Source organism: Mastomys coucha, unplaced genomic scaffold (assembly GCF_008632895.1).
Source record: "Mastomys coucha isolate ucsf_1 unplaced genomic scaffold, UCSF_Mcou_1 pScaffold12, whole genome shotgun sequence".
Lineage (NCBI taxonomy): Eukaryota > Metazoa > Chordata > Mammalia > Rodentia > Muridae > Mastomys > Mastomys coucha.
In genome coordinates, this window is record NW_022196894.1 from 95,115,564 (window position 1) to 95,140,736 (window position 25,173).

The window sequence follows — 25,173 nt, forward strand, 5'->3', positions numbered from 1 at the left end:
CCTGGACCCTGTCCAAAGTAGCCTCTGAGTTCCAAGGTGGCTGATTTGAAAATAATACTTCTCTAGACAGCCTTGTTCTAGCAGGGCTTTTATGACTGGAAACAGTCTGGATTGGTTGTGTCCCTCAATGAAAAAATATACAAATATGTGGGACAAGGCCATGGAACATGCCTTTCAAAACTAGCAATCATTTCAGTCAAAAAAATGTACAGTTTTTTAAACTGTAAAATGGCATGGAATTTGTATTTATATTGCTACAGGAATGTTGGTTTAAAAGACACTTATGATCTATGAATATGTTGATATAACAGCTGGAGTTTTCTGCTTGGTCCTAAGTTCTTCAGTTTTGGATATGACATCAAGAACTAACTGAGGGGAGGCACAGGAAGGATGTGGTCCTGACACCATGCTCTCACCTGACACGAACAGTCTGGCGCTGTTGCTTTGTCTTGTCTCCCCTGTGTATCTGTGCCGCGTGATGCAGCGGTAGTTGTACAGCCCATCTTCATTCTGTACATCTTTAATATACAAGGCTCCCGTGGATGTGATGAGAAATCTAGATCCTGAAACAGATAAAAGCAATGGCTTTGTGAGAACAGGCTAGAAACTGACCCCTAACGATTTAATGTTAAATTAAGGAAGTCCAGAAGCTCATGAAACTTACAGGACTCAGGAAGCTGAGAAGTCTCAGACAGATTAAAAGCAGAAAATGAGCTGACCATGAGCACTTGGAGAGAGCATGCAGTACATATTTTTGTTTGTTGAAAGCTCACTCTGGAAAAGCTCTTATGCAGTCAACATTGTTAGCACAGAGACCTATAACCAGTCAAGGTTCAGAGAATGAAACACACATTTCTTACCCCTCTCTCAAGGCTCAGGGATCTTGTAGAAGAACAGGCAGACAGATATCTTGTAAAAGCCAGAGGCAATGGATATCCACAAGGAAAGACTATCCCTGGATATAGCAGGGCAGTTGTAGGGGAGTTGTAACCAGATCCCAGTATAGAGAGGGGAAGTAGGCACAAGGTTTCACTCCCAACTGAAGTGCTATTGATTGATAACTTCTGTGAGAGGGAAAATCAGTTTCCTCTAAGAGGACAGCCCTTTGTAAGTTAACCACTTTCTAGGGGAGTGGTTCTCAACTTATGGATGGAGACCCCTTTGTGGGTCATAAATCAAATATCCTGCATATCAGATATTTACATTGTGATTCATAGCAGTAGCAAAATTACAGTTATAAAGTAGCAACAAAATAAATTTATGACTTCAGGTCACCCCAACTTAAGGAATCATGTTAAAGGGTCATAGCCTTAGAAAGTTTGAGAACTACTAAAAATACATCCAAAATATGTATATGGGCAGTACACATTGGATTTAATGAGTAAAACAGTACCAACTAATTGGACCCCTGAATGCTGGCAGGAACTAATCTACCAACCAAGGAGTCAACCGGTCAGGTCTGTGGTCCCAGCTACATATGTAACAGAGGACTGACTTGTTAGGCCTCAGTGGAAATGGATGCACTTAGTCCTGTGGAGACTTGATGCCCCAGAGAAGTTGAAGGATAGAAGAATGAGGTAGGAGTGGGTGGGTCGGTGAGTATCTTCTTAGAGGCAGAAGGGATGGGGGAGAAGGTGGCAGGCTCATTAAGGGGGGGGAACTGGAAGGTGGATAACACTTACAATGTAAATAAATAAAATAAATAATAAAAAAAGAAAAAATAAGAGAACACAAAGTTTGGTGGTCAGAGAAAGGGTTGGATCTGGGAGGATTTGGAGGTCGGGTGACTTGGGGGTCTCAAAACACGTTGTCTGATATTTTCAAGGAACTAGTAGAAAAAAATTAAAAGTAAAATAGAAACAACTCGACCACATCAACAAAACCCTCTGAGAAGAATTATCTTATCTACTTAGGGAGTCTTCTCACGATGGTTACAAGCTGTTACGTGTTTACTTAAGCACCCAATCTGTTTCCGTTTTTCTATTAGTGTAACCTGGGATATTTTCTTTTATTAAATTACATAATAAACATATCATCTTATAAATTCACACTCATGTCAGATATTTATTTCGCTTACAGTAATAAAATTGAAATGTAATTGCAATATACCTAATTTAGCAGATTTTCTAGGACTATGCACCTTCTTTTAGGATGCAGTAAGTTAAGGGAAAATAAATTTTCTGTTGCAAATTCTTCGTGAAGCAGCATGCACTTTTTGCATCAATGTGAAATATGTCAACAAAACATAAAGATGTTAAATAACAAACTGCAAAGTATTAACATATACCATACACTTCCCAGGGAAGTCTTACTCCCTCACAGAATATAGACAACATTTATCATTCTTTCTAGGTCAAAGTTCAACTCCTTGTGTATTCTATGTTGTCTGGGTCTTTTTTGGTTAGTTTGAAATAATGAATCTAAGAAACAGACCGTTACTGTTTTCATCTCAGTGAGGATGATTCATTCTTGGCTCCCCACCTCCACATCCTTAGCTGTGGTCTCATTCTCACCACTGTGACTCTGAGTGCACAGACAAAGTGTAATATCAAACACCAGTGCTTCAGAAGGGTGAGCTTGCCTTCCTTTTGAAAATATGAACTTCTAAATTTATAGTACAAAATCATAAACTTCTAAGCATGTCACACAGTTCAATTATAATTTGATAATGAAACAAGCAAAGATATAGAATCTGTCCTTGTCATGAGTCCTGGCTATCTGCTGGAGGGTAGCTTGGCCACTTTTGTCACTGTTGGAGTTGCCTGAGGAATATTTCCACATGGGGTCTGATTCCACCTGAGAGAAAATGTGACTTGTATCTGGAAAAAGGTTAGAATGCAAATATACCATCTTCTATTTCTATTTTCCTGAACTCAGTTGAAAGCTTCTGTGGTTTACCATTGTAGAATTATCTGAAGTCTTATGTACTCTCTCTCTACACATGCCCGCAAGTATGTGTGTGTATGTATGCATGATCATGTCTGTCCAGATGTACATTCATGTGTGTGGCAGGTGTACATGCATCTTTGTGTCTGTGAATGTTCATATGTATGGCTGTATAGGTGAGTTCACATGTGTCTGGAGACCAGATAGTATTGTCATTCATTAGGCTGTCTTGGTGGTCCACTCAACTGGATCTGGAATCAATCAAATGCAAGCTACTTGGGATTTACCTTATCAGATTATCTGAAGTGGGAAGACCTACTCTAAATATCGGCAGCACCTTCTACCCAGATGAAAGCACATGAATAAGTAAACTTGGCTGTTTTCCTGCTCTTCTCACTCCTTCTAACAAGCTTATCTATCCTATTGCTAGAGTACCTGTTTGCTGATTCTAGAACTAGCTTCTTTGGGCTCAGCCCACTGTGGGCGATACCATCCCTTGGCAGGTGGACCTAGACTGTTTCAGAAAGGCAGATGAAGAGCTGGGGAGTGAGCCAGTGGGTAGCATTCTGTTATGTTTCTGTTCCAGGTTCCTGCCTTGAGCTCCACCCTGACTTCCCTCATTAGACTGTAAGTTGTTGGCTGAAATAAATGCTTTCTTCACCAAGTTGCTTTTGGTCATGGTGTCTATAACCAGAGAAAGCCAGCTAAAATAAGGGTTGTTTATTTACTTATTTTTTGAGAGATTGTTTCTTATTAAGTTAGAGCTCACTGTTTTAGCTTGTATGGCTGGCCAGCAAGACCCAAGAGTCTGCATGTCTCCAGTTCCACATTGTTATGATTGTAAGCACATGGCACCATTCCTGGTTTCTTTGATATAGGTTTGAGGAAATCAAATCAAGTGACTTATGCTTGTAGGATGAGTACTTTACAGACTGAAGGATCTCCAGTGTCCAGCTTCACTGACTTAGGGTTTCAAATGTGTCTACTGCAGGCACTATTGCCTCATCATTCCTGTCTTGCAAGAACCATGTGTTATTCACAGGATATTTGCATTGATAAAATAAAAAAATCATAAATTCTTCTATAAGATAAAAGCAATTCAAAATGGACTGAGAAAAGATCAATAAAGACAAGCCCCACCTTAGCATAGGGTTTAACTATCAACCCATTTGTTTTAAAATATGAAAATATGCTTAATGATAGAAAGCCACAAAAATTCCTCCAAGTTCTATATAGTCTAGATAATTTTTCCTTTATCTGCTCTTCAAAAGAAAACAATGAGAAGTCTTTTACTGCCTGTCATGTTTCATTGTTCTGTAAGTATTTCTTATCAATATATACTGTGTGGAACAAAAATATGTTTTCTTTTTCAATGTATTTTACATGGTTATATAATGCTACAATAATTCCTTTTTTTGAAGTGCAGTGACAGATGGGAAGGACAAGAAGGAAACATATACAGATGCTGTCATCTTTTGAGCATGGAACACTTCCTTGAGAACTGACAAGCTATCAGCTGGGAAGCTATCAGTTGGCCATCTGTAATGGCTTTTTAGTAGGGTAGGAGCAAACCCATGATGGCAGTGTCAGCACTTCCCTGGTTCTGTATTGGGGTGATTTTTCCCTTACATTGTATGGAGGTGGGATCCTATATTTTCCATTGTAGATTGCTTTGCCCTCTGAGAGCTAAATATGGGTGGGACTTTAGTATTGTCATTTCTATGGCTCATCACCAGTTCTCTATATGTAAATGTTTGAACTCTCTCACTTGCCCAAAAGATGATTCTCTGAAATCATGATAATTACAAGCAGGGTGCTGCCATGGTAAAGATCTAACAGTTTCCAGTGCCTAAAGGCAGCCCTAAGAGATGGATTAGCATTATCCTTACTGCTGGTGTTCAGACTGGAATGTGGCTTTTCAGTATAATAGAGAGCTGAACTGGGGCAGGAAATACAGGGATGCCACGCACACTCGTCTACTCCAATCACATCCAAAATATCGGGGATAAAATTCTGATTAAGGGTAAGAGGCAATAAGGATCCAAAAGGAGTTCTGTGCCTCCTGGATACTCAGACAGTCACTGGTATCCCCTAACTCAGATGTGTTCCAGATCAGTCTTCCTAATCGTCAACACACCCTCATAATTAGGCATAAAGGTATCCCAAGAATTGATTCGTAAATGGCTAAGATTGGGCATTGTCCCCTGGCCAACACAATGTTTCCAACCTATCCTAGTTTAATATCAAGCTGTCCATAGCTTGGAATTTCTCTCTAGGAACCTGCCTTGCCAGAGCTAGCAACAGAGGTCTAGCACATTCCTTAGGCTAATAGATAGTTTACAATAGTTAGAAATGTTTTACGTACTAGAGAGTAATCGAAGGGCTTCCACTCAAGGACATTAACTAGAAGTGTTAGGTCAGGTCGGAACCTCCCACTCCTTGCCTCCAGCAGAACCAGAGAATTAGCATAGGAATATCAAAATACCTCAACAGGGAGGGCTCCACTAACCTTGATGTGCGGTCACTTGCCTACGTGACCTCAGTCCTGCACCTCTTGCTGTAACCCCCACCCACCTACGTGACTCTTGTCATCTGCCCTGCTTGCTGTATGGTATTTAAGCCTGAATTTCACCTTGTACAAATACATTCAGATTCACCACACCCTTGTGTCTCGAGTCGGTCTGTCATCCGCCGACTTATTGCCCACCTGACCAGAATTCTCATCCCGTGGAAATTGGGGTCCCCGCAATGAACCCGGTCCATGGCACAGGGCAGGACTTCCAGGCAGGCAGAGAAAAGAGAAGAGAGGGAGACTGTGTTGCAGAAAGGAGATGGCCAGAGCTAGAAGCAGGCAGTGAGAAACACCACGGGGGTGGGGGGTAGAGATAGTGGATAAGTGAGGATAAGTTTAGATAGCTGAGAGACTGCCCCAGCAAAAGGCTAACAGCTTTAAACTATATAGAAATCTCCATGTCTTAATTAAACCTCAAGTGCGATCCACTAAAGTACTGCAATAGTCCTGGGCATGCTCCCTCTAATCTGCTAACTTGGCACATGAAGAAGACTCATAAGACATCAGTTCAGAAGTGGTGGAACCTTCTACTACTGTGACCCTTTCTGAGAAGTACAGAGGACGGAGAAGGAGCTGACCTAGCTTGTCTTTGATGACCTCTCCTTTGTCTCTGATTCCCGTCTCGAAATGGATCAACATGTTAAAGAAATGTTGCAAGGAAGAAGAATAGAGACCTTTTGTCATCATAGGTTATGGAAGCCATGGCCCCTGGGTCATCTCAATGCCAAGGTGTGTGGAACCCTTGGGGTACAATGAGAACTGAGCAAAGCTATATGACGGGCCCTCTATTGTGTCAAGGACCCTTCACTGTCACCTGGCTTTCGGCTGCACCCTGCCTGATGCTCTACATGAGAGGCTCGAGTCATGCTCTTACATGAGTCATAGACTCTTTAAACATAGACAAATTCTTAAATGTAGATTATTAAAGGCAATCAAATATGACCCCCCCACACACACACACACATAAACTTTGGCTCAAGAACTGCCCGGTAACAATTGCCCAAAGACAAATTTCACAGGTAACATTATTATTTTTGATGTAGGCTTAAAGGAGACACTATAGAGTATTAAGTAGAAATATTTCTCAGCTATATCTTATAGTCTTTGGCATGTTAGACACTCAGCAAATCAGAGTCACCTGGGTAATAGCAGTAAGTGACCTTTGACTTTGAGGTTGTCACTGTGAACATCAGTGATGACTAGTCTGCACAGCTCTGGTATCATGGGATGTCTAAGGAATAACTTTAGCTTCTCGACAGATTCTAAGCAGCCCTTGAGCTCTTAGATGCTTAAGCTCCTACAACTGATCCCCACCACTTTCCTGCTTTCTGCTTCTCTGTCAACAGATGGTTGCCTGGGTTACTACTATCGCTGTTTTCACACTTGTGGGTGTGATGTGTTTAATGTCGAGAGTAAAGGAACAAGTATACAGTTAGGACTCTGAATAGACTGGAAGCAGAGGGGACATAGGGGAGGGGAGTTGAGCCACCCTGTAGTCAGTTAATGTGAGCATCATTGTAGGTTCAGTAAAATAAATCTGTGACGAAGTCTGAGTCCAGCTGGCCTACCTGGATGCACCAAATGGGTTGGTGGGGGTATTTTGATCTAGAGACACAGGACTATCTCAGAAAACGGACATTTACACAGTTGTGTCACAGTAGGTCCTCTCAGGATGGGAGTGCTGCAGCCACATGCCTCCCTGTGTGGTACTGAGGGGTGGAAAGCCCACGGGACGATGCCTCTTGAAGCTCAGCCATGGTTCAATCCAGTTGCATCAAAGGTAGGGATTAAAACAGGAGATGCTGAAAAGCTCTGTTTTGATGTGGTGTGGGTAGTAGAAACCCTCAGGTTTAACAGCCAAGCTTCCAAAAGCTGCCTTGTGTTGAGCTGATTATCAATGCTCCTGTGATAAGTATGAGTGGGCCGGTAACCAGGGCCCGGGAGCTTGTTCATCCCTTAGCTAGCAATTCTCTGAGCTCCAGGAATGCAAACCTGGCCTAAGACTCAGCCCTATCACCAAGGGGCTTCTGTCATAAATGGCTCTGAATCTTAGAATTAAAAACATGAAGGAAGAGAGGAAAGAAGTTGGAATTTAATCCCCAAACCTGAATTTATTCCTTGCACCAGTCTGACATAAATGGTTAACTACATCCAGTAAGGTATATGTTATTAATTGATTTGTTCTCTGGTTGGCTAATTTGGTACAGACTCTTACACATAATCAAACTGAAAGCCCTTTTAAATGGCTTGAAGTAGACCAAACTTTCCTGTAGTGGGTTTGGCCTAATGCTGCTTGTATTTTAATGTTAATTTGGGTCCCCAAAAGTGCTTACACGAGTGGAGTGTCCAGACCTAAGACACTGAGGTATCTTGCCCCCAGGTGGTTCTGATTGGTAAATAAAGATGCCAGCAGTCAATGGCTGGGCAGGGTAGACAGAGGCTGGACTTTTAGGATTCCTTGGTTTGGGACTGAGAGGGAGGAGGAAGGAGGGAAATCTGCTATGCCTGGATAAGGAGAAGGAGGAGGAGGAAGAGGAGAGGAGAGCCTCCATGCCTGGAAAGAATAGAGAACAAAGAGGCATAGCTGGCATGTGAAGGAGCCAAAAGTCTATGGCCCAGTTGGGCAGCCCTCTGGGTTGAGGGCAGCCAAGGTAGAATAGAGAATTCAGTAAGTGATAACTTTGAATTATCATTAGGACTATCGGCAGGGGGCAGATTAAGTTCATGGAGGTTAGAGAGTGGCCCAGCTATTTTGCTGTTTAAGCATATCAAAATATGAAGGCTGTGTTTGTGTCTTTCATTTGGGAATGTTAAGCACTGAGGTGGGTAGCAAACTTGCCACTGGGATTTAACCATTAAAATTTAATTCAGCACTTGCCTACTTTGAGAGATCTCTCAGGATCACAAGAGAAAACTCAGGCTTCAAAATCTAATGGAAACACACTGTCTTCCAGAACCTAGTGGAAACAAACTCTAATAAGCTATCTTCCCACTTTCCTGCTGTGTGATGTCACTCAAGACACTCAGCTCTCTAAACTTTGGTATGTTCCTCTAAGAAAGACAGGAGATCAGAAAGACCCACTTTGTTCTACCATTGATGGTTAGATGACCGCACAGATGTCAGGAAGACAGACGCGCTGCAATTTCCAGGCCAGAGCATTGGTAACGAGGTATTGTATATCCCCATGTAACTATGAGAGAATCAGCTTCAAACAGCTCATCATAAAGAAAGCTGTATAATTGTGGTACCATTTGTACATATATACACACAAAATATTATATCTCATAAATACATGCAATTATGACTTGCCAACTAAAATACTAATAAAAATAATCAAACATAGATATGATGGCACAGAGCATCACAATTCTTTTATGATAGGAACTGATCAACATGTGCATCCATGCTGTCCCCATAATCATTGGAACATTGACAAAAACATGTTAGGGCTCAAAATATCATTTATTTAATGTGTTTTTAAATTTTCACTCTTACTAGCTCTTGGAGAGTTTTAAGTTTCATACACAATGAAATTGGCTTTGCAAGACACACCCACTGGTGTACTAGTAGTATAAACATCAGAGTAGCCAACCACTTTCTGATTGGATTTAAGCCTAACTCTGCAAGATAAAACTCATACCTGATAACATATGAGGGCCAAGAACAAATGGCCAGATAGATCATAGGCCCTAGGATGAATCTGCCATGACTGTACTGCTAAACAGAATATTAAACTGACTCCTAATGACTCATCATTATTCCCTTAGACTAATACATCTCTCATCAATCATCTGAGAAGATTCTGTTTTTAGTAGATCATGATTAACACAGAGACCACAACTGGTCAAGATACAGAGAATAAGAGACCACAGATTGCTTAGCCGTAAAAGGAATATGTATAATACCACCGTTATCCCAAAGATTCAGGGATCATTGTAAAAGAAGGAGCTGAAAGAGTGTAAGAGCTAGAGGTGGTGGGTAACCACAGGAGGCATCTCACTCAGCAGGGCAGCTGCACATTCTTACATCCCAGAAGAACATTTTTAACATGATTTTAATCACAAGAGGCAACCTCACATAGAAAAGTTTAAGCATAGAAGTGGCATGGAAGAGGTTTATACCACAGTTCTGACATTCAATTACGGGTACAGCTTGCCAAAGTGCTGGCCTAGTATATATGAGGTCCTCGGTTTGATCTGCAGCATCGCAAATGTACATGTATATGTGTATATGTATGTGTGTACATACATGTATACACATTCTTGAATATGTATATATTTCTGTCTCTTGGTGTCATTGTGGCAAAATGCATGCAAACCTAGGTGTTACATGACCTACCTGTGTTCACTGAGGTATGAAAAAAAATAATATTGCCAAGAACATCTTTATACATTCTATGACAAAATGTGGAGCAGGAGAGTCACACAGATTTCAGCTAGAGAGGAAGCTCTAATATACTGTGTGAGAGTACTCAGAGGTGGAGATTTGGGGAATTAACGAATGAATATGAGTAGGGCCATATAATGAATGGGGTTAGTGCCTCATATAAAAAGCAAGTTCATCCTCTCTTTGTGGCGAGAAGACATGCCAAGGAAGCAGCTACCTGCAAGCTAGAAAGGGACAGAAAGCAAGAAATGATTTAGCAGACACCTTGAATTTCTGCCACCCAAAACAGTAAAATAAGTATTATGTCACTGTTGCTTAAGTCACTTATTTGATGGAATCCTATTGCAGCAGCTGTCTTCAGAACTCTTTGCAATTGTACAGTGGGATCATGGTGGGAACTCAGAAACTTTCTTTGAGGTCATTGTCATGTTGCTTCAGCTGTCTGGGATATGATGCTTAGTATCTGAACATGTGATATACATCAAGGAGTCCTGAAAGTTAGACATTATGTAGCCCTCATCACATAGCCAATAGCATGGCTTTTTCTTCCTACCTGCAGACTAGCCCTTGATCCATCTGCATGCCTGCTCTACACTGCATGACGCATGTCTAAGGAAACTCAGTGCCAGACCTGCATCTCCAGCCAATGTTCCACTCAACATTCAAGACTGATGAAATCATAAAGACACAATATTGACATCTCTTAGATGCTGTTATAGAATCCCACCACATCAGGTCACCCCTGGGTGCCATAATGTAGTCTCATCACACCAAATCATCCCTAGATGTCAGGATAGAGTCCCACCATACCAAGAATCCCAGGTGTCAGGATGATGTCCCACCATACCAGGTCATATGTGCTGCCTATTAAGATTCATACTGTGATCACATCTCCATAGACTCACTTCTATTCCTCTCTCTCCTATCAGGCTTGAACCTACCCTCTCAGAATCTTTGAGTCCCACTGTCTCCCTTGATACCTCTTTTAGTACATTTCTAGTCTCAGCTTCTACATCTAAGTTTTTAGTAGAGTTGTCCACATTCTCTATACCCATGACCTCATTTTACACAGGCCCAGTTTTATCATATCTTGATGAGGATATCTGTTGTTCAAGTATAAAGCACTGGCTTGATGTCTTCCTCTACAAAGAATAGCAAGACAACATTGCATGCTGCTCAACTTCTCATTATCATTACTCACAAGGGCTCATGACTATATCCTCCAAGAGTACTTGTTAAATCAATACTCATGTGAGGAAGTTTGTCATCATATCCATGTTCAAAATGCTTTCCTAAACAAGGGCAAAGCTCAGTGATGAAGAGCTTATCAGAAAAGCATGAGGACTGGAGTTTGGATCCCTAGAACCCACACCAAGCAGATGTGGTAGCTGCCTGTTTTTCTAGTACTCAGAAGGCAGAGACAGGGAATCCCAGGGCAGGCTGGCTAGCTTGAGTAGCAAGACTCAACAAGTATCAGATTCAGTGAGAGATCTTGTGTCAAAAAACAAAACAAAAGAGAACAAAACCAAAGTGTATAGTGATCAAGAGAGTTAGCATCAACCTGGAGGCTACACACACATGCACCAGTGTATATGTGTGCCAACTACATGCAAACAGGCACATATATACCACCTAAAAATGTTTTCTAATTAGTATGGTAAAAAAAGAGAAAGCTAAGATTATACCATTTTTAGATTCCAACATGATTATTTCCTCATGTACACACTATGAAAAGTGCTTTGTCCCCCTCCTGGAATAATCTCACTCTATTACCTGAAAGCAAGCACATTTTTGGATTTTGATGTTAATTATTCTTTCATTAGACTCTAAGTTTTTGCTGTGCAGCTGGGTTAGGTCTTCAATAGAGATTGCAGAATTTTCAAAAAGATTTTAAAAGCATGCTTGATTTTTTTTTTTACTCCAAACTATTTCCTCAGTTTGCTTTCTTTATCCCTTGCTACTTCTATCTGAACTGAGCCAATAATAATTAAAAGAGCAGATGGCTCTGCTAATCAGATGTCGCCTGGTAACGCCACATAAAGAACCTGTCTAGGCTGTGCCTGCCACCTCGCACTGACAGCCGCACCCCCGCATGATGGTTCCTCAAGATGGCTTGTGCAGCAGTGTTGAGAAGTCAGGAGACTGGAGTAAGAATCTAAGTTCTAAGTCTAGAGTGTTATGCGATGATCCTGGAAATGAATATATATAACATTTTAGAAACTGGAACGCTCAAATAGCATTAACTAAGTTAGAAGGGGAAATAGGGTGACTTTCAAGCTCTCAATTTCTCTTAGTTCAGATGTAGGTCAGAGAGGAATTAGACTCCCGGCAGGGCTCTACTGTGCCCTCTGTTCTCTGTTAGAGACACCAGCAGGAGCTGCAGATGGGACCCCAGAGAACAGCCTGGGGACAATGGCCCCTTGAAGAACCACATTGGCAGCTTCATCTAAGAGAGCTGAAGGAGGGGTGGTGGTTTAAGATGGCCAGTGTGAAGGTATAACTAAAACATTCTCCATCTAATGTATTCTTAAGTTCTCTGAATATGACCTTATTTGGAAACAAGGCCATTGTAGTAGATTACCTCAGGATGAATCACATGAGTGAGAGGTCCTGATGCTCTGTGGTAAGATATGAAAGTTCAGGCACAGAAATACGTGAGTACCAATGGGAATCCTAAGAACATGGCTGACAGAAGCAAGCTGCACAGGAGCTGATCTCCATGTGGAGGGAGCAGCCTGTTTCAAAGATTCCTGTGAGGGGAGTGAGAGGAAGAGGCAGGAGACAGAGAGCCCAGGGCAGTGACAGGAGGCACCACTTTGGAAAGCCACACAAGCCACTGCAACCTCAGCCCTGTGCTTTTCTACTGCATAGCCTGGGATGTGCATAGTGCTTATGTTCTAGCTTTCCAGTCTACCCCAGGGTCACACCAGGGTGATGCTATCTCCCTGGGAGCACTATTGCATGAAGTGAGGGGGAATCTGGGCTATGTCACAATTTAACTATGCAAGATCCTATTTCTACACTAATCATAACATTAAATATCCTGCTGCAACAGTTATCAACGTACAAAGTAAGCTTAAAAGACACTCTCAACTATTCCCCAGGACAAAATCAAAGATTAGGCTGACTGGAAAGATGCCACATGTTCTAAGAACAGATGATTTGATATTATGAAAATGTCAATTTTCTGAAAATAAGAAGAAAGCAATTCATCTTCCTCCATTTCTGGACAAAGCCCAGTTAGAAGTCAACTGCATTGAAGCCAATTAAAGCATGCTATTTCCACCCAGGAGACTAGAAAATTCAAAAGATATTTGAGAATACGTAATCCTGGTGGGGGGTGGAGGGAAATAAACATGTCTTATGGCGTATAAATTGGTGAAACATTCCCAGGGAACAACTTGTGTGTGGCTCAATATGCACTGAATTATAGTGTCCTCTGACACTTTAGAAAGAGTAGAATGAAATTAAGGGGTATTGAGCTAATTAGTAAGCTCATACTCATAGTGGTTAAAAGGGATAGTAAGGTAGAATTACCATAGTTCTAGAAAGATCTCCAAGGTAATCTATAGGAATAACAAAATGATACATAAATCAATGTACTATATATATGTATGTATAAATATAAATTTGCATATGCAAATGGCAGAGGTACAGAAGTAGCAGATTCTGACCTGAGCTGGGAGAGAAGCAGATTACATTCTCTCTCTCATACCCCCACACCTTGCTATAACAGACACTCTAGTAGCCTGCTCCAAGAGGAGTCAGTGGGTATGGCTCACTCTACATGCAGACCAAAGCCTTGGTAGCATGGAAAAACAGGAGGATTAGGAAAGCTAGGATGGCACAGATGTGTCAAAGGTGGCCTGATTTCTCTTGTTTCCCAGACTAGTCCACTGGTGGGTATGGATGCAGCAGAGAGAAACACTTTCAACATTTCTTTGTCCTTTGTCAACCCTGCTTTCCAAACACCTAACCAGCCATGTTCCCACCTCCTCATCCCCCTCGGCAGCTTCCCTCCTTCCTGACTTTGCACCTAACTGCACTCCGCATCAGTTCTTCAGTTAGACCGTTGGCCTGTGACAGCGGCCTCTCCTTTCCCTCCTGTTTCTGTCCCTTTCCCGTTCACCTTGCATTAAATGACTGGGTATTCAGGAAGAACAAATTTGAGGTTCCCCCCACTCCCAAAAAAAAGTTAAGATCAGGAAATAAAGCATTCTGGTTCAGGCAGTGACCTCCTCTCACTAGAGGGTTGTAATCTGTGATGTCGAGGAAGGGCGACATCGAAGCAGCCCATTCACAACACAGGCTAAGCTGCACGGAAGAAATCGCTGGACCGGAAGTAATGGCATGCCCTCTGTAGTTGTGGGGAGGGGAGCATGGGGAACCAGCTCAGACCCTACGCTGGCTTCTAAGTCCAGAGTCAACTGGCATATGTATGTTAAACACTCTGAGAGCAATCTCACAAAGACATTTTCCTCCTGTAACTAAGATTTGCTCAGTGTACTTCTCCCACAGTTAAATGAGGCTCAATTACACACTGCTAATTTAAGCCCGCACACTGCATTCAACTGTGCACCTAATTACCCTGTTTAGTTTGTTAATGATCAGAGCTTTGCCTGTGCAGATCTTAGAGTCTGCCATTAATCTTTACTCTAGTTAGATTTCTTGTGATTTTTTTCCAGAATAAATCCTTCAGAAAATAAAATGATTTTAGATTTTTAAAGGGATTATTTCAGAATTAACAACAACAACCAGTGAAACTCAAATAACTCGAACAGTATTTGTTTGTTTACATGATGAGGTGACACTATGAGGCCACTCACATCTAGGAAAAAAAAATGTTTCAGTTAGAGGCAAGAATAGCAATTAGACAAAGGAGAGAAAAGGAACATGGGACTGCACAAAAGGACAAAGAAATGAGCCTGGACAGAGGAGAGTGCCTCCCCAGGAGGGAGGGGGTCTTGTCTGGTGTCTGAGGACTAGACAGTCAGGATGAGACACAGGGGTTGAAAGTCTGGTTAGAGAAAATTGTACAAGTTTCAAGGGCCTAAATGAAGATGTATTTTGAGAGTCTCTAGGACAGAGTGTTGGCTTGGATGCTGGGATGGGGGAGAGGATAGTGGGAAATTGTCTCCTGGGTCTGGAGAGGCATTCCTCCGGGAACTTCAGTTGGGTACAGTGCTGTCCCTACATAGTGGGCTGTTTAAGAGCCACCTCCACCCAGTGGGGACAGTGACAAGGAAGGACAGAGAGGGACTTAGAGCAGGTTAATTGGTGTTTAAAGACAGGTAAGCAGGCAATGTTTCCCAAGGCAAGGCTGGAAGGACATGTTTCCTCTGGACAGTCTCTTCCAGTTGTGATATGTACTCCGCCATAAAGAGTGGAATCACTGACTTTCAGAAAATGGATGAGGCTGAGATCATTGCATTGAAAGTGTCCAGACATTGGGTAGATCTGGGAGGAATCAAGAGATGAGTCAGGTGCGAGTGTGACCAAGATGCACTGTGTGACATTCTCAAAGAATGAATATAAATATTAATTAATTAAATTAATACAAGTATATTAAAGTAACAGAAAGATGAATATTATATGTTTTCTCTCACATACGAAGACAGAATAAAATAAAAGTTATCGGGGAGATGGCTCAGTAGGTAAAGTACTTGCTATGCGTGTATGAGGACAGATTTCAGATCCCCAGTACCCACCTACAAGCATAGCACACTGTGACATGCATTTGTAACCCTAGTGCTGGGAAACTGAGACAGGAGGGTCCCTAGAGTTTTGCTGGTTTGCCAGTCAGACCAGCAAAAATGGTACAATCCTGATTCACTGAGAGATCCTGTCTCTGAGTGAATGAATAAATAAATAAATAAATAAATAAATAAATAAATAATAAATAAAGTGGAGAGTTCCTAGGGAAAGTTCTTGAGGAATTCACTAAACATTAAATTCTGGTCTCCACATGCACACATAAAACACACACACACAGATTTTGAGAGAGAAAGAGAGAGAGAGAGAGAGAGAGAGAGAGAGAGAGAGAGAGAGAGAACAAGATGGTTTGTTATGATGTGAATTTGTCCAGATAGAGAATCAGAGAACACATCATATTTGATCAAAGCATGATGTAGACAAGGGAGGGAAAGCCATCTGTTTGTATAATCATGCACTCATCATAATTTTTAAAAATAAATAATTGTAAAAATTTAAACCTAGATAATTATAACTATTAAATGCAACATGTTCAAAAAAGAATAAACAGTGGAGGAAGCTGATTAGAAAGCCTTTTCAGCTCTCAGTAATCGGCTGAGCTAAGTTTCAGAAGACCCTGGGGCTGTGATGGAGATGCGCTGAGATATAATTGTGACGTCTGTCCATGTGGTGCCCATGTGGTGCAAATGACCTGTGCGAATGAATTCTGGGATGTCTGGGACGTCTGCCCTCGTGGTGCAGATGGCATGTGGGAATGGATTTGGAAAGTCTCAGACGAGGACAGAGATTGTGCTCCCAACACTTATGTTATGGGGTAACCTATGGACAGATTATGAGATCAGCTTCATGGGTTCTAACTTCACTGCTAAAAACTAAAACAGTCCATCAGTACGCATCAAACAACAGAGGAATGCGCCTTGCCAAGGGTTTGCTTCATTGGGATGTGAGAAATGAGGCTCTGAGTGTGTTTCTGGGCTCTGTGTCTGTTCGAATGTGCACAATGGACTCAATATGAACTGTGATTTGAATTGTTTTCCTTATTACGATTCAGACACAGAATCTAGAGACAGGATTTCTTTTTTTGCAGAAGCTCCCATAAAAGAGGAAATCTAATCTTCCTCACACATGGTCCAGATCTTTGGGATTATTTATTTTCTCTTTATGTATGAAGATTAGTGGGTCTGTCACTGACTTGGCTGTATTTTCAGTAGGAGCTTCAGAGAACACTGCTGATATTGAGGGATTTATATTTTATTGTTATTACTTACATCTCTCTTCTTATTAGCAATTTTAATGCAATATCATGTGAGGCCTTTGGGTTGTGTTTATTTCCTGATCACAGAGGACACTGTATTAAGAAATAATAGTGTGCTTCTATGAGGTCATCCACACAAGTATCTATGCAAATATATTACAAACATAGCTAAGGGTAGAGAGAGAGATGCAGGTCTCAGGGTCACCCAGAGCTCTAGGATGCTGATCTTCAATAATCCTGTAGAGACTCAACCTTCACTATGTATAACTCAGGTCCCTGCATGGCATCCTCAGCTGCTTCCACACAAAGCCCACCAGCTTTCAGCATGCACTGCTGAAAAGATAATCAGTAGAGTCCCATATAAATTGATGCCACATGCAGGGGTAGCAGTGGGTTCTGAGATAATCTGAAATGAACTCCTAGCTAAAGGGAAAGACCACAGTATATCAGGATAAGCAGTTACAAAGCAGAGCAAAGACAGCCAGGTGGATAAACACAAGAGCAACAGTCAAGAGGAACTGGAAGACCAGGCAGGTAGAGCTGCTATCCATATGCAGCTATTTTAGCCTCTTTCTGTGGCTGTGATAAAACAGCCAAACAAAAATAGCTTAGGGGAGGAAGGGTTCATTATGTTTACGGCTCCAGAGTGGATACAAACCCTCATGGCTGTCAGCTTACCTGGCAGTCAGAAAGCAGAAGGAAACAGGACGAAGGGCCACCCTCAAAGCCTACCCCAGTGCACTTCCTCCAGTAAGGCTCTGCCTCCTAAAGCTTCTATCATCTTCCCAAAAAGCACCACCACTGGGAACAATGTTCCCATACATGAGTCTGTGGGGGACAGTTCACATGCAAACCACCATGGAGCCTGAGTTGTGCTGGGGGAGCGGGGCTGTCTACACAACTTAGCCTCTTCAATCCCACAAAGAGTCTCAACAACCTAGCCTCCTCCAGGAGGCTTCACCATGTGATCTCTCCACTCCACTTTCTGTCCTCCTTTGTAAATATCTACCACTTAGAGTCTTCCTGAGGTAGCTGCATTAACCAGAAGTCAGTATATTTACATATAGACATATACGGCTGAATCTATTGACTTTACATTTAAATGTAGCAATGCAAGTATTCTTTTTTTTATTATGTTATTTATTTACTTTACATCCCAGTATAAGCCCCACTTCCAGTCCCCTCCTCACACGGCTCCCCCATCCCCTTCTATTCTGAGAAGGAGGCCCCTCTGGATATCCCTCTACCCTGACACAACAAGTCACTGCAGGACTACGTGCATCCTCTCCCACTGAGGTCAGATCAAGGTATTCCTGTGATCCACAGGCAGGGACAGCACCCCACCAGCTCCAGTCCTTGGGGACCACATGAAGACCAAGCTGCAAGCTACACATCTGTTACATGTGTGTGTGTGTGTGTGTGTTGGGGGGGTGTGCTAGATCCAGCCAATGCTTGATCTTTGGTTGTGGTTCAGTCTCTAGGAGTGTATATTACCCATAAAGTATAACATAGCCATCCTATAATTCATAGACCCAAAGAAGCCAAATAACAAGGAGGGCACCCAGGAAGATACTTGAATCTTTCAAATACACATCAGAAGTGGATGGAGGGAGGATACTGGGTAGAAGAGGGGATGGAGCAGGTGGGGGCATCAGATATAGGGAGGTCAGGGAAGAGAGAGCAGAAATCAGCAGTGGGCAGGGTTGGGGGTATCTGGGACAGGCCACAGACCTGGGATGAAGGGAGGCCCCAGGAAGTCTATGGGTGACTCTGGCTGAGACCTGTAGCAATGCAGGTGGTATGGAGCCTGAAGTGGACAACTCCTGTGGCCAGGCAATACTCCCAGGGGAGGGATAAGGACACCAACCCACCCACAAAACCTTCTACCCAAAATGTGTCCTTCATGCAAGATATGCAGGGCAAAGTTGGGACAGAGATGGAGGGAATGGCCAACCAAAGACTGGCCCAAACTGAGACCCATACTGTGGGCAAGAACCAATCCCTGACACTATTATATGACACTCTATTATGCTGGCAGACAGGAGCCTAGCATAACTGTCCTTAACCAGGCTCTACCCAGCAGCCAGTGAAAACAGATGCAGAGACCCACAGCTAAGCATTAGATGGAGCTCATAAAGTCTTGTGGAAGAGTTGGGGAAAGGATTGAGGGACCTGAAGAAGCCAGGGACTCCATAGGAAGACCAACAGAACATATACTCTTTTGTGTGTGTGTGCACTAATAATTTGTTATTATATGACAATACAATTTAATTTTTTTTCTTTTTTAAACAACAAGAACAAACCCCTGTTGCCTTCCTCCTCCCCATGCTTGCCACCCTGCCCTCTCCCACTTATTCACCCTGGCATTCCCCTACACTGGGGCACAGAACCTTCACAGGTTTCCTCCCATTGATGATTAACTTTGCAATCCTCTACCATATACATGCTGCCAGAACAATCAGTTCTACCATGTATAGTCCTTGGTTGGTGGTTGAGTCCATGGGAGCTCTGAGGGTGCTAGTTAGTTCATATTGTTGAGAACAAATATTCTTCACACACACGTTGCTTTAGACATACAGAGAGCTATTTAGATAACCAAAAAGAAGTAAGGGTGTAGATGGAGTTAAGCAATTGCAAGTAATCTTGAATGCAGTTCAAGAATGGCCTGAAATTGGGAAGCTTTGCATCCTTGACCCTTCCAACAGCAGGTGAAGTTACACCTTCTTAACTGGTGAAGGCAGTGACTGGTGGCTGCCAGGAAGGAAAGATGGAATTCAAAAGGATGGGGTGATTAGAAAATACCTCATTGTGTGCTTGCTGTTCCAGAAGGCCAGGCCAGCGAGTAAGAAAAGCATGGGGAGGCCTGTGGTCGAGGAAGCAGAAGCAGCACCTGTGCCATGATGAATGGGGGTGGGAGTGGGGAGGGTACCGGAAGCCCCGGGGTTCCGAGGCAGGGTGGCGATATTTAGGTAGGCAGCAACTATTTCCTGATCGTGAGATGGGAGATAAAAACAGTGAAACTGTTGAAATTGAGTGGAAAACAGGTGATGCAGATACAGAGCCAACAAGAGGTAAAGGTTCAGAGGTTGGGGGTCTGGGGATTGGGGGGCCAGGGGCCATGTGGACCACCCTGGATGACAGAGGCAGAGGATGGAGAAAGCCCAAGTGGGTGCCCTGCATTGACTGAGATTTCCTGTAAGAGATCAGGCTAATTCCCAGTTGGTCCTTTAGGGGGAGCCCTGGGACCTTTCCCTGTTCTCCTCCCATCTCCAAGCCTGTCTCCCATGTCTATCATGAGGCTCTCATGGTTACTACTTCATTTTTAGAGAAAAATCATAAAGTCAGGGCATTCTAAGAGAACCTTCCTCCTCGGATTAGACAGACCATGATCCTCAAGAATGCCTTATGAGTCTAAGCACAATGCGTCCAGTCCCATCTAAACTGCCCCCACAGAGGGGAAAGCGCACAAAGGGTACGTGAGCTTGCAGCTCTGGAGAAAGCCCTACTATAGTAATTTTGGTTTCATTCTACATAATTTTCTTCCCCTATTTACATATCAGTTGGATGTTTGTTTGTTTGTTTGTTTTACATCAGCAGGACACAGTCCTCCTGTACCGGTTTTCATCCGTAAATCTCATGATAAATATGATACGCAGCATAACCATCCGGTGCCCGTCACACACCCTCGGAACAGAATGTGGTAAAGTTGTTCACTCCTTTGACGCAATCCAACATGTGTTTAATAACGGTAGAATTTCCCTACAGAAAATATGAGTGAAAGTCCCCAGTGTTCTGAGATAATTTACCCTCTTCTTGAGATGGAATGCTAAAGTATTTCCTCAGATATGCATCCTACCCTAGTATCCCTGAAAAATCACTCTCCTGCCATGCTGGAAAAGTTCAGCTTGCCACTTAAGAATAAAATGAAGCCATTTTAAATGCCCTACACTGAGGCCATCTTTCTGATATTAAATTTTAATTAGGGGATATCTTTTTTAAATAACCAATATTTTATCTTGAGAAATATGAGGACCACAGAAGGAAGATAACATTAATTTTTTAAGTGGGCACCATTTTTAAAAAATCTGAGTATATGTGTATGCATCTTGGTGTGCCTCAACACTAAACTTCCTGCTATTGACAGTTCAGTATTGATACCACCCTGATACACTTACTAAACACTTTGGCCTATCTTTCAGATCTTGAATCTCACACACAATAGGCAGGAGCAGACAACTATACCCCAGCAAAGACCTCAAATCATTTAACCTTAGAGACCTAGCTGGCAAGGATCCCGACACATGAAGTACAATTTCAGGTTTTCCCAATATAGATTAATGAAATGGAATTAAACCACATACCACATCCTTGTTCTGAAGAGATGAGATGTGCTGCGGCCACTGGATGGATGAGAGCTCCCCCCAGAACCTTCTCCTGTGGACACGGGTGATCACTGAGGCCTACACTGCCCTTCAGTGACCTCCCTACAGATCGTCACATCCATCAGATGAGGGGAAATTTGAGAGCTCAGGTCTGGGAGGATGCATGGGTGAGAAGACAGAAATACAGGTGAAGACCTTCCATGCTACGAGGACAATACTGTTCATTCTCTCGGGCAGCTTAATCAGGGACCATCGGGAATGAACCTTTGTCAGCCAGCCCTATTACTAACTCTACCTCCTCTCCTTTTCAAAGTCTCTCGGAAAGGTGCATATGCTTGTGCTCCGAAGAAAGATGAGTCTTTCTGATGGAGTCTCCGCTGATATTTGCATCTCCAGTCTCCTCTCTTGTCTGTGCCCAGTCTCTTTCACACCAGAACTCAGTTTCCGTGTTGGTGAACAAGCAAGTCTCAGAATTCAGCTGAAATTTCTGTCATTCATCTCTGCTGCGCAGAGTGAAAGTTCTGGAGTCTATCAATCATCACCAGACAGCGATGACTTTAGACAGAGCTATAGAGTCTCTGCTTTCCTCCTGACAGGTGTGAAGGAAATTTGCATGACCCATGGGGAGAGGCTGGGTGCACTCTGAGGAGCTACTGCTTGCTGTGACTGCCCCTCCCCTGGGTGCCACTGGCTTCCTGTTCTCTATGGTGTCTGTGTACCTTTCTCTGTGTTGTGGTAGCAAAAATCTTGCAGAGAAGATGGCTGAAAGCAGACATGTAGATATACATATTCCTGGAGGGGCAGAATTGTGAGATCAAGCCATCCACAGGGCTGTGTTCCTGCCAAAGCCTTCAGAGACTGATTCTTTCCAGAATTCTTTCCAGAATTTCTTTTCATTGCCTGTTTTATGGCAGTGTGATGCCACCTTCATCTTTTGGGCTTTGTTCCTCTGCATCTGCATCCAACTTCCTCTCTCATAAGGACAGGATCCACACTGGATCAGTGGTCCTCCTTACCACTCCACTTATCCATATTGGATAGGTAATATCTGCAATGACCCAGTTTCAAGCCATGCTGTGTTCTAAGGTTCTGGGGACGTTAGCGCTTCAGGGAATCATTAGAAACATGGCTTGCGACATCTGTGCCATGGATAAAAAGTTTAAAATAGGAGCAGAGAAGATGGTCCATTGTGTGAGGCAGAGGCAGGAGGAGCTTAAGTGTGGGCAGCACAGTGAGTTTGAAGAGGCTAGCCTGGGCTAGCTAAAATAAAGTGCCTGAGAAACTATACTCAAAAGTTTTGCCCCCTAAAGGTGAAAAATGGAATTTCTCCAAGGAAATATTTTATTTTAGAAAAATGCCAAGGAATATAATGCTATTGCATGAGGTGCAGAAATCACCTCAGACCTGAAGTGCAAGATATCCTAGCTCCTCCACAGCTGCTGCTATAGCAATGGCTTGCTAAGCACGTGCATCTGCTGCTACCTTGTCCTGATTATGGGAATGAGCAGAGAAGAGGGTATTCTTCTTCAGATAAGCTCTGAAAAAAGCCAGTTCTGCATTTAAAAACCTTGCATGCATAAAATCGAAACAAACATCTGTAGGCAGGGGACTATCACTGCTCACTTCCTACTTCACCTGTTTGCCATAAGAACAAGGCATATTTGTCCCTTTTCCATCACTGTGACAACCGTCTGGGCAAGACAACTTGAAGGGATGAAGCTGACTTGGTTCATGGATTCAGGCCATCATGGTGGGGAGGGGGCGGTGGGCAATTCACAGCATGGTGAACAGGAAATACAGGGAGAGAATGCTGTGCTGTCTGAATTTCTGTTTTTATTCTCTCTCCCTCCATCTGAGCACTGGAGAGATTGCTCAGGAGGGGAGGCACAGGGTGTGTAAAATCCCAGGTTTCTTACTCAAAGTGATAAGGGAACAAAACTCTTCTTATTCTATCCAGGATCATATTTTCTCTACATAGAACCCTATGAGGCAAGATGGTACCACCCACATTCAAGGCAGGTCCTTTCTGTCATTTTAGAAGTATACTTCACAGGTCACCTAGAGATGTGTTTCACTGGACAATGTGCTTCTCAGTCAATAAAGCTGATACCCAGATTAACAATCATATAATTCTCAATACAAGTGACAAGCAGCACAAGAGGATTGCTTAGCTAGTAAAGTCACTCACTGTGCAACCCTGGTGACCTGGGTTCATGGTGAAAGGGGAGAACTGACTCTTAAAAATTGTCCTCTGACCCCTACACATGTACCATGGTACACATGTACACACAGGTGAACACACTCTCACACAAATGCACACACGCACACACACACAAGAACACTCTCATGCACACATGCACATACACACATACACATGCACAGGCATGCACACACATATACACACACACATGCCCACACACATACACACAGGATCTTGACACTGTGTAGTAATTCATTGAGTAGATATACACTCATTTAACTAATACACATCAGCTTGGGAGCTTCTAATATCTCACTGTTGTGAGCTAAATGAAGCATTACACACATATCTTTGCCTATATTTCTGATTATCTGCTCAGTATGCTTCTATGAGGTTTTTGGTGGTCCCATTTTCATTTTCTTTTAAAGAAAGGCATTAAAATGATGAGTTGATGGCATGGACTCCAGGTATTGTGTGTTTTAATGATCTGTGGTGGTGATCTTGTTAGGGTCTAAACACACACACACACACACACACACACACACACACACATACACACATACATCCACATTGTCTACCTCATTCAGAACATCTATGAGCCCGGGGAGGAAAAAAAGAATAGCTGTGATCTCTGGTGATTGCCACACACCAAGTACTCATATCGTGTCTTTTAATGCCCTAATTTTGTGATTTGGGCAGGGTATCTGAAGTTCTAGATACAATCATTTGGGGATTGAGGTTACACAATCTATATTTCCCTGATTCTCAGAGACACTATTTACTGCATCAGACCGGATGATTCATATGGTCCAGGTGACAAACTGGGGCATTCAGCTTGCTTTAGTCAGGCCCTCCCTTTTCACAGACCCACAGGGGATAACCAACCTAACCCTGAAGGTGAATCGGGCCTTGTACACACCAGCTAATTGGGGAGCAGTGGAGGCTGAGATAAATGATAGACAGATTTAGGAGGATGGGGCTTAAAGCTTGGTGGCTTCGGGGCTGCGTTAATTATATAGGTATATATAAACTATGGTCAGGCTAATTTTGCATGAGGTCTCCTAGACTTGTGAGGAAAAACCTAGATGCAATAACAAAGGCCACAACATTAAGTTCTAGGTTTCTTCTCCCTTCCCTTCCCTGGATAGTTCCAAATAAATAATTTCATGTGGGCGCAGATTTTGAACCTCAGAGGCTATTCTGAGACATTCTTTTGTTATTTTTATTTTAATGAAAGTCAAACTCGAAGACCAGAATTTTTACCTCTTCAAAGGTTAGGCCTATTTTTACTTCCCTTCTGGATATGTTTTTAATCAGAACTTCCATCCTCATCGGTACCCAACCTTGTTACAAAGCAATTTGTCTACCTGCAGAGTTTAACATTTTCTCTATTTTAAGCTGATAGCTGAAAGAAGTTTGTAAATGCATATATTTTCTTAATTATCTGTAGAATTTGATTTAGAGGTTTGTACCTGGATTCCATAATTCTCCAGGAATTTTGTTTCTTTTTATTTATCTTCAATCACAATACATTAAAAAACATAAAGTCCTAAGGTATTTTTCTCTGTATTAATGAACTTTTTAAAACATGTTCACTGAAGCACCTTGAAAGGACCTGCTTCTGTGAACAGAGACTCATGGGCAAAACCTTGGGGCTGGACTTGATCTTGATAATTTTGTTTTATTCTTTACTCTGGGGCCCTCATGTGGAGTGAAGGAATGGAGATATTAGCATTTGCCATGTGACTCTGATCTCATCATCTGCTGTATGAACAGCTC

General features: G+C 42.5%; 1 protein-coding gene across 2 annotated transcripts in view; it reads right to left on the bottom strand.

The window, feature by feature from the left end:
• Dscam (DS cell adhesion molecule) overlaps positions 1 to 25,173 on the bottom strand; it is a 579,765-nt gene that overhangs the window by 254,022 nt on the left and 300,570 nt on the right. For both annotated transcript variants that reach the window (XM_031364533.1, XM_031364534.1), the window contains exon 4: positions 417 to 563. In XM_031364533.1, the coding sequence (XP_031220393.1) occupies positions 417 to 563 (147 nt within the window). The remainder of the gene's footprint in view (positions 1 to 416; positions 564 to 25,173) is intronic.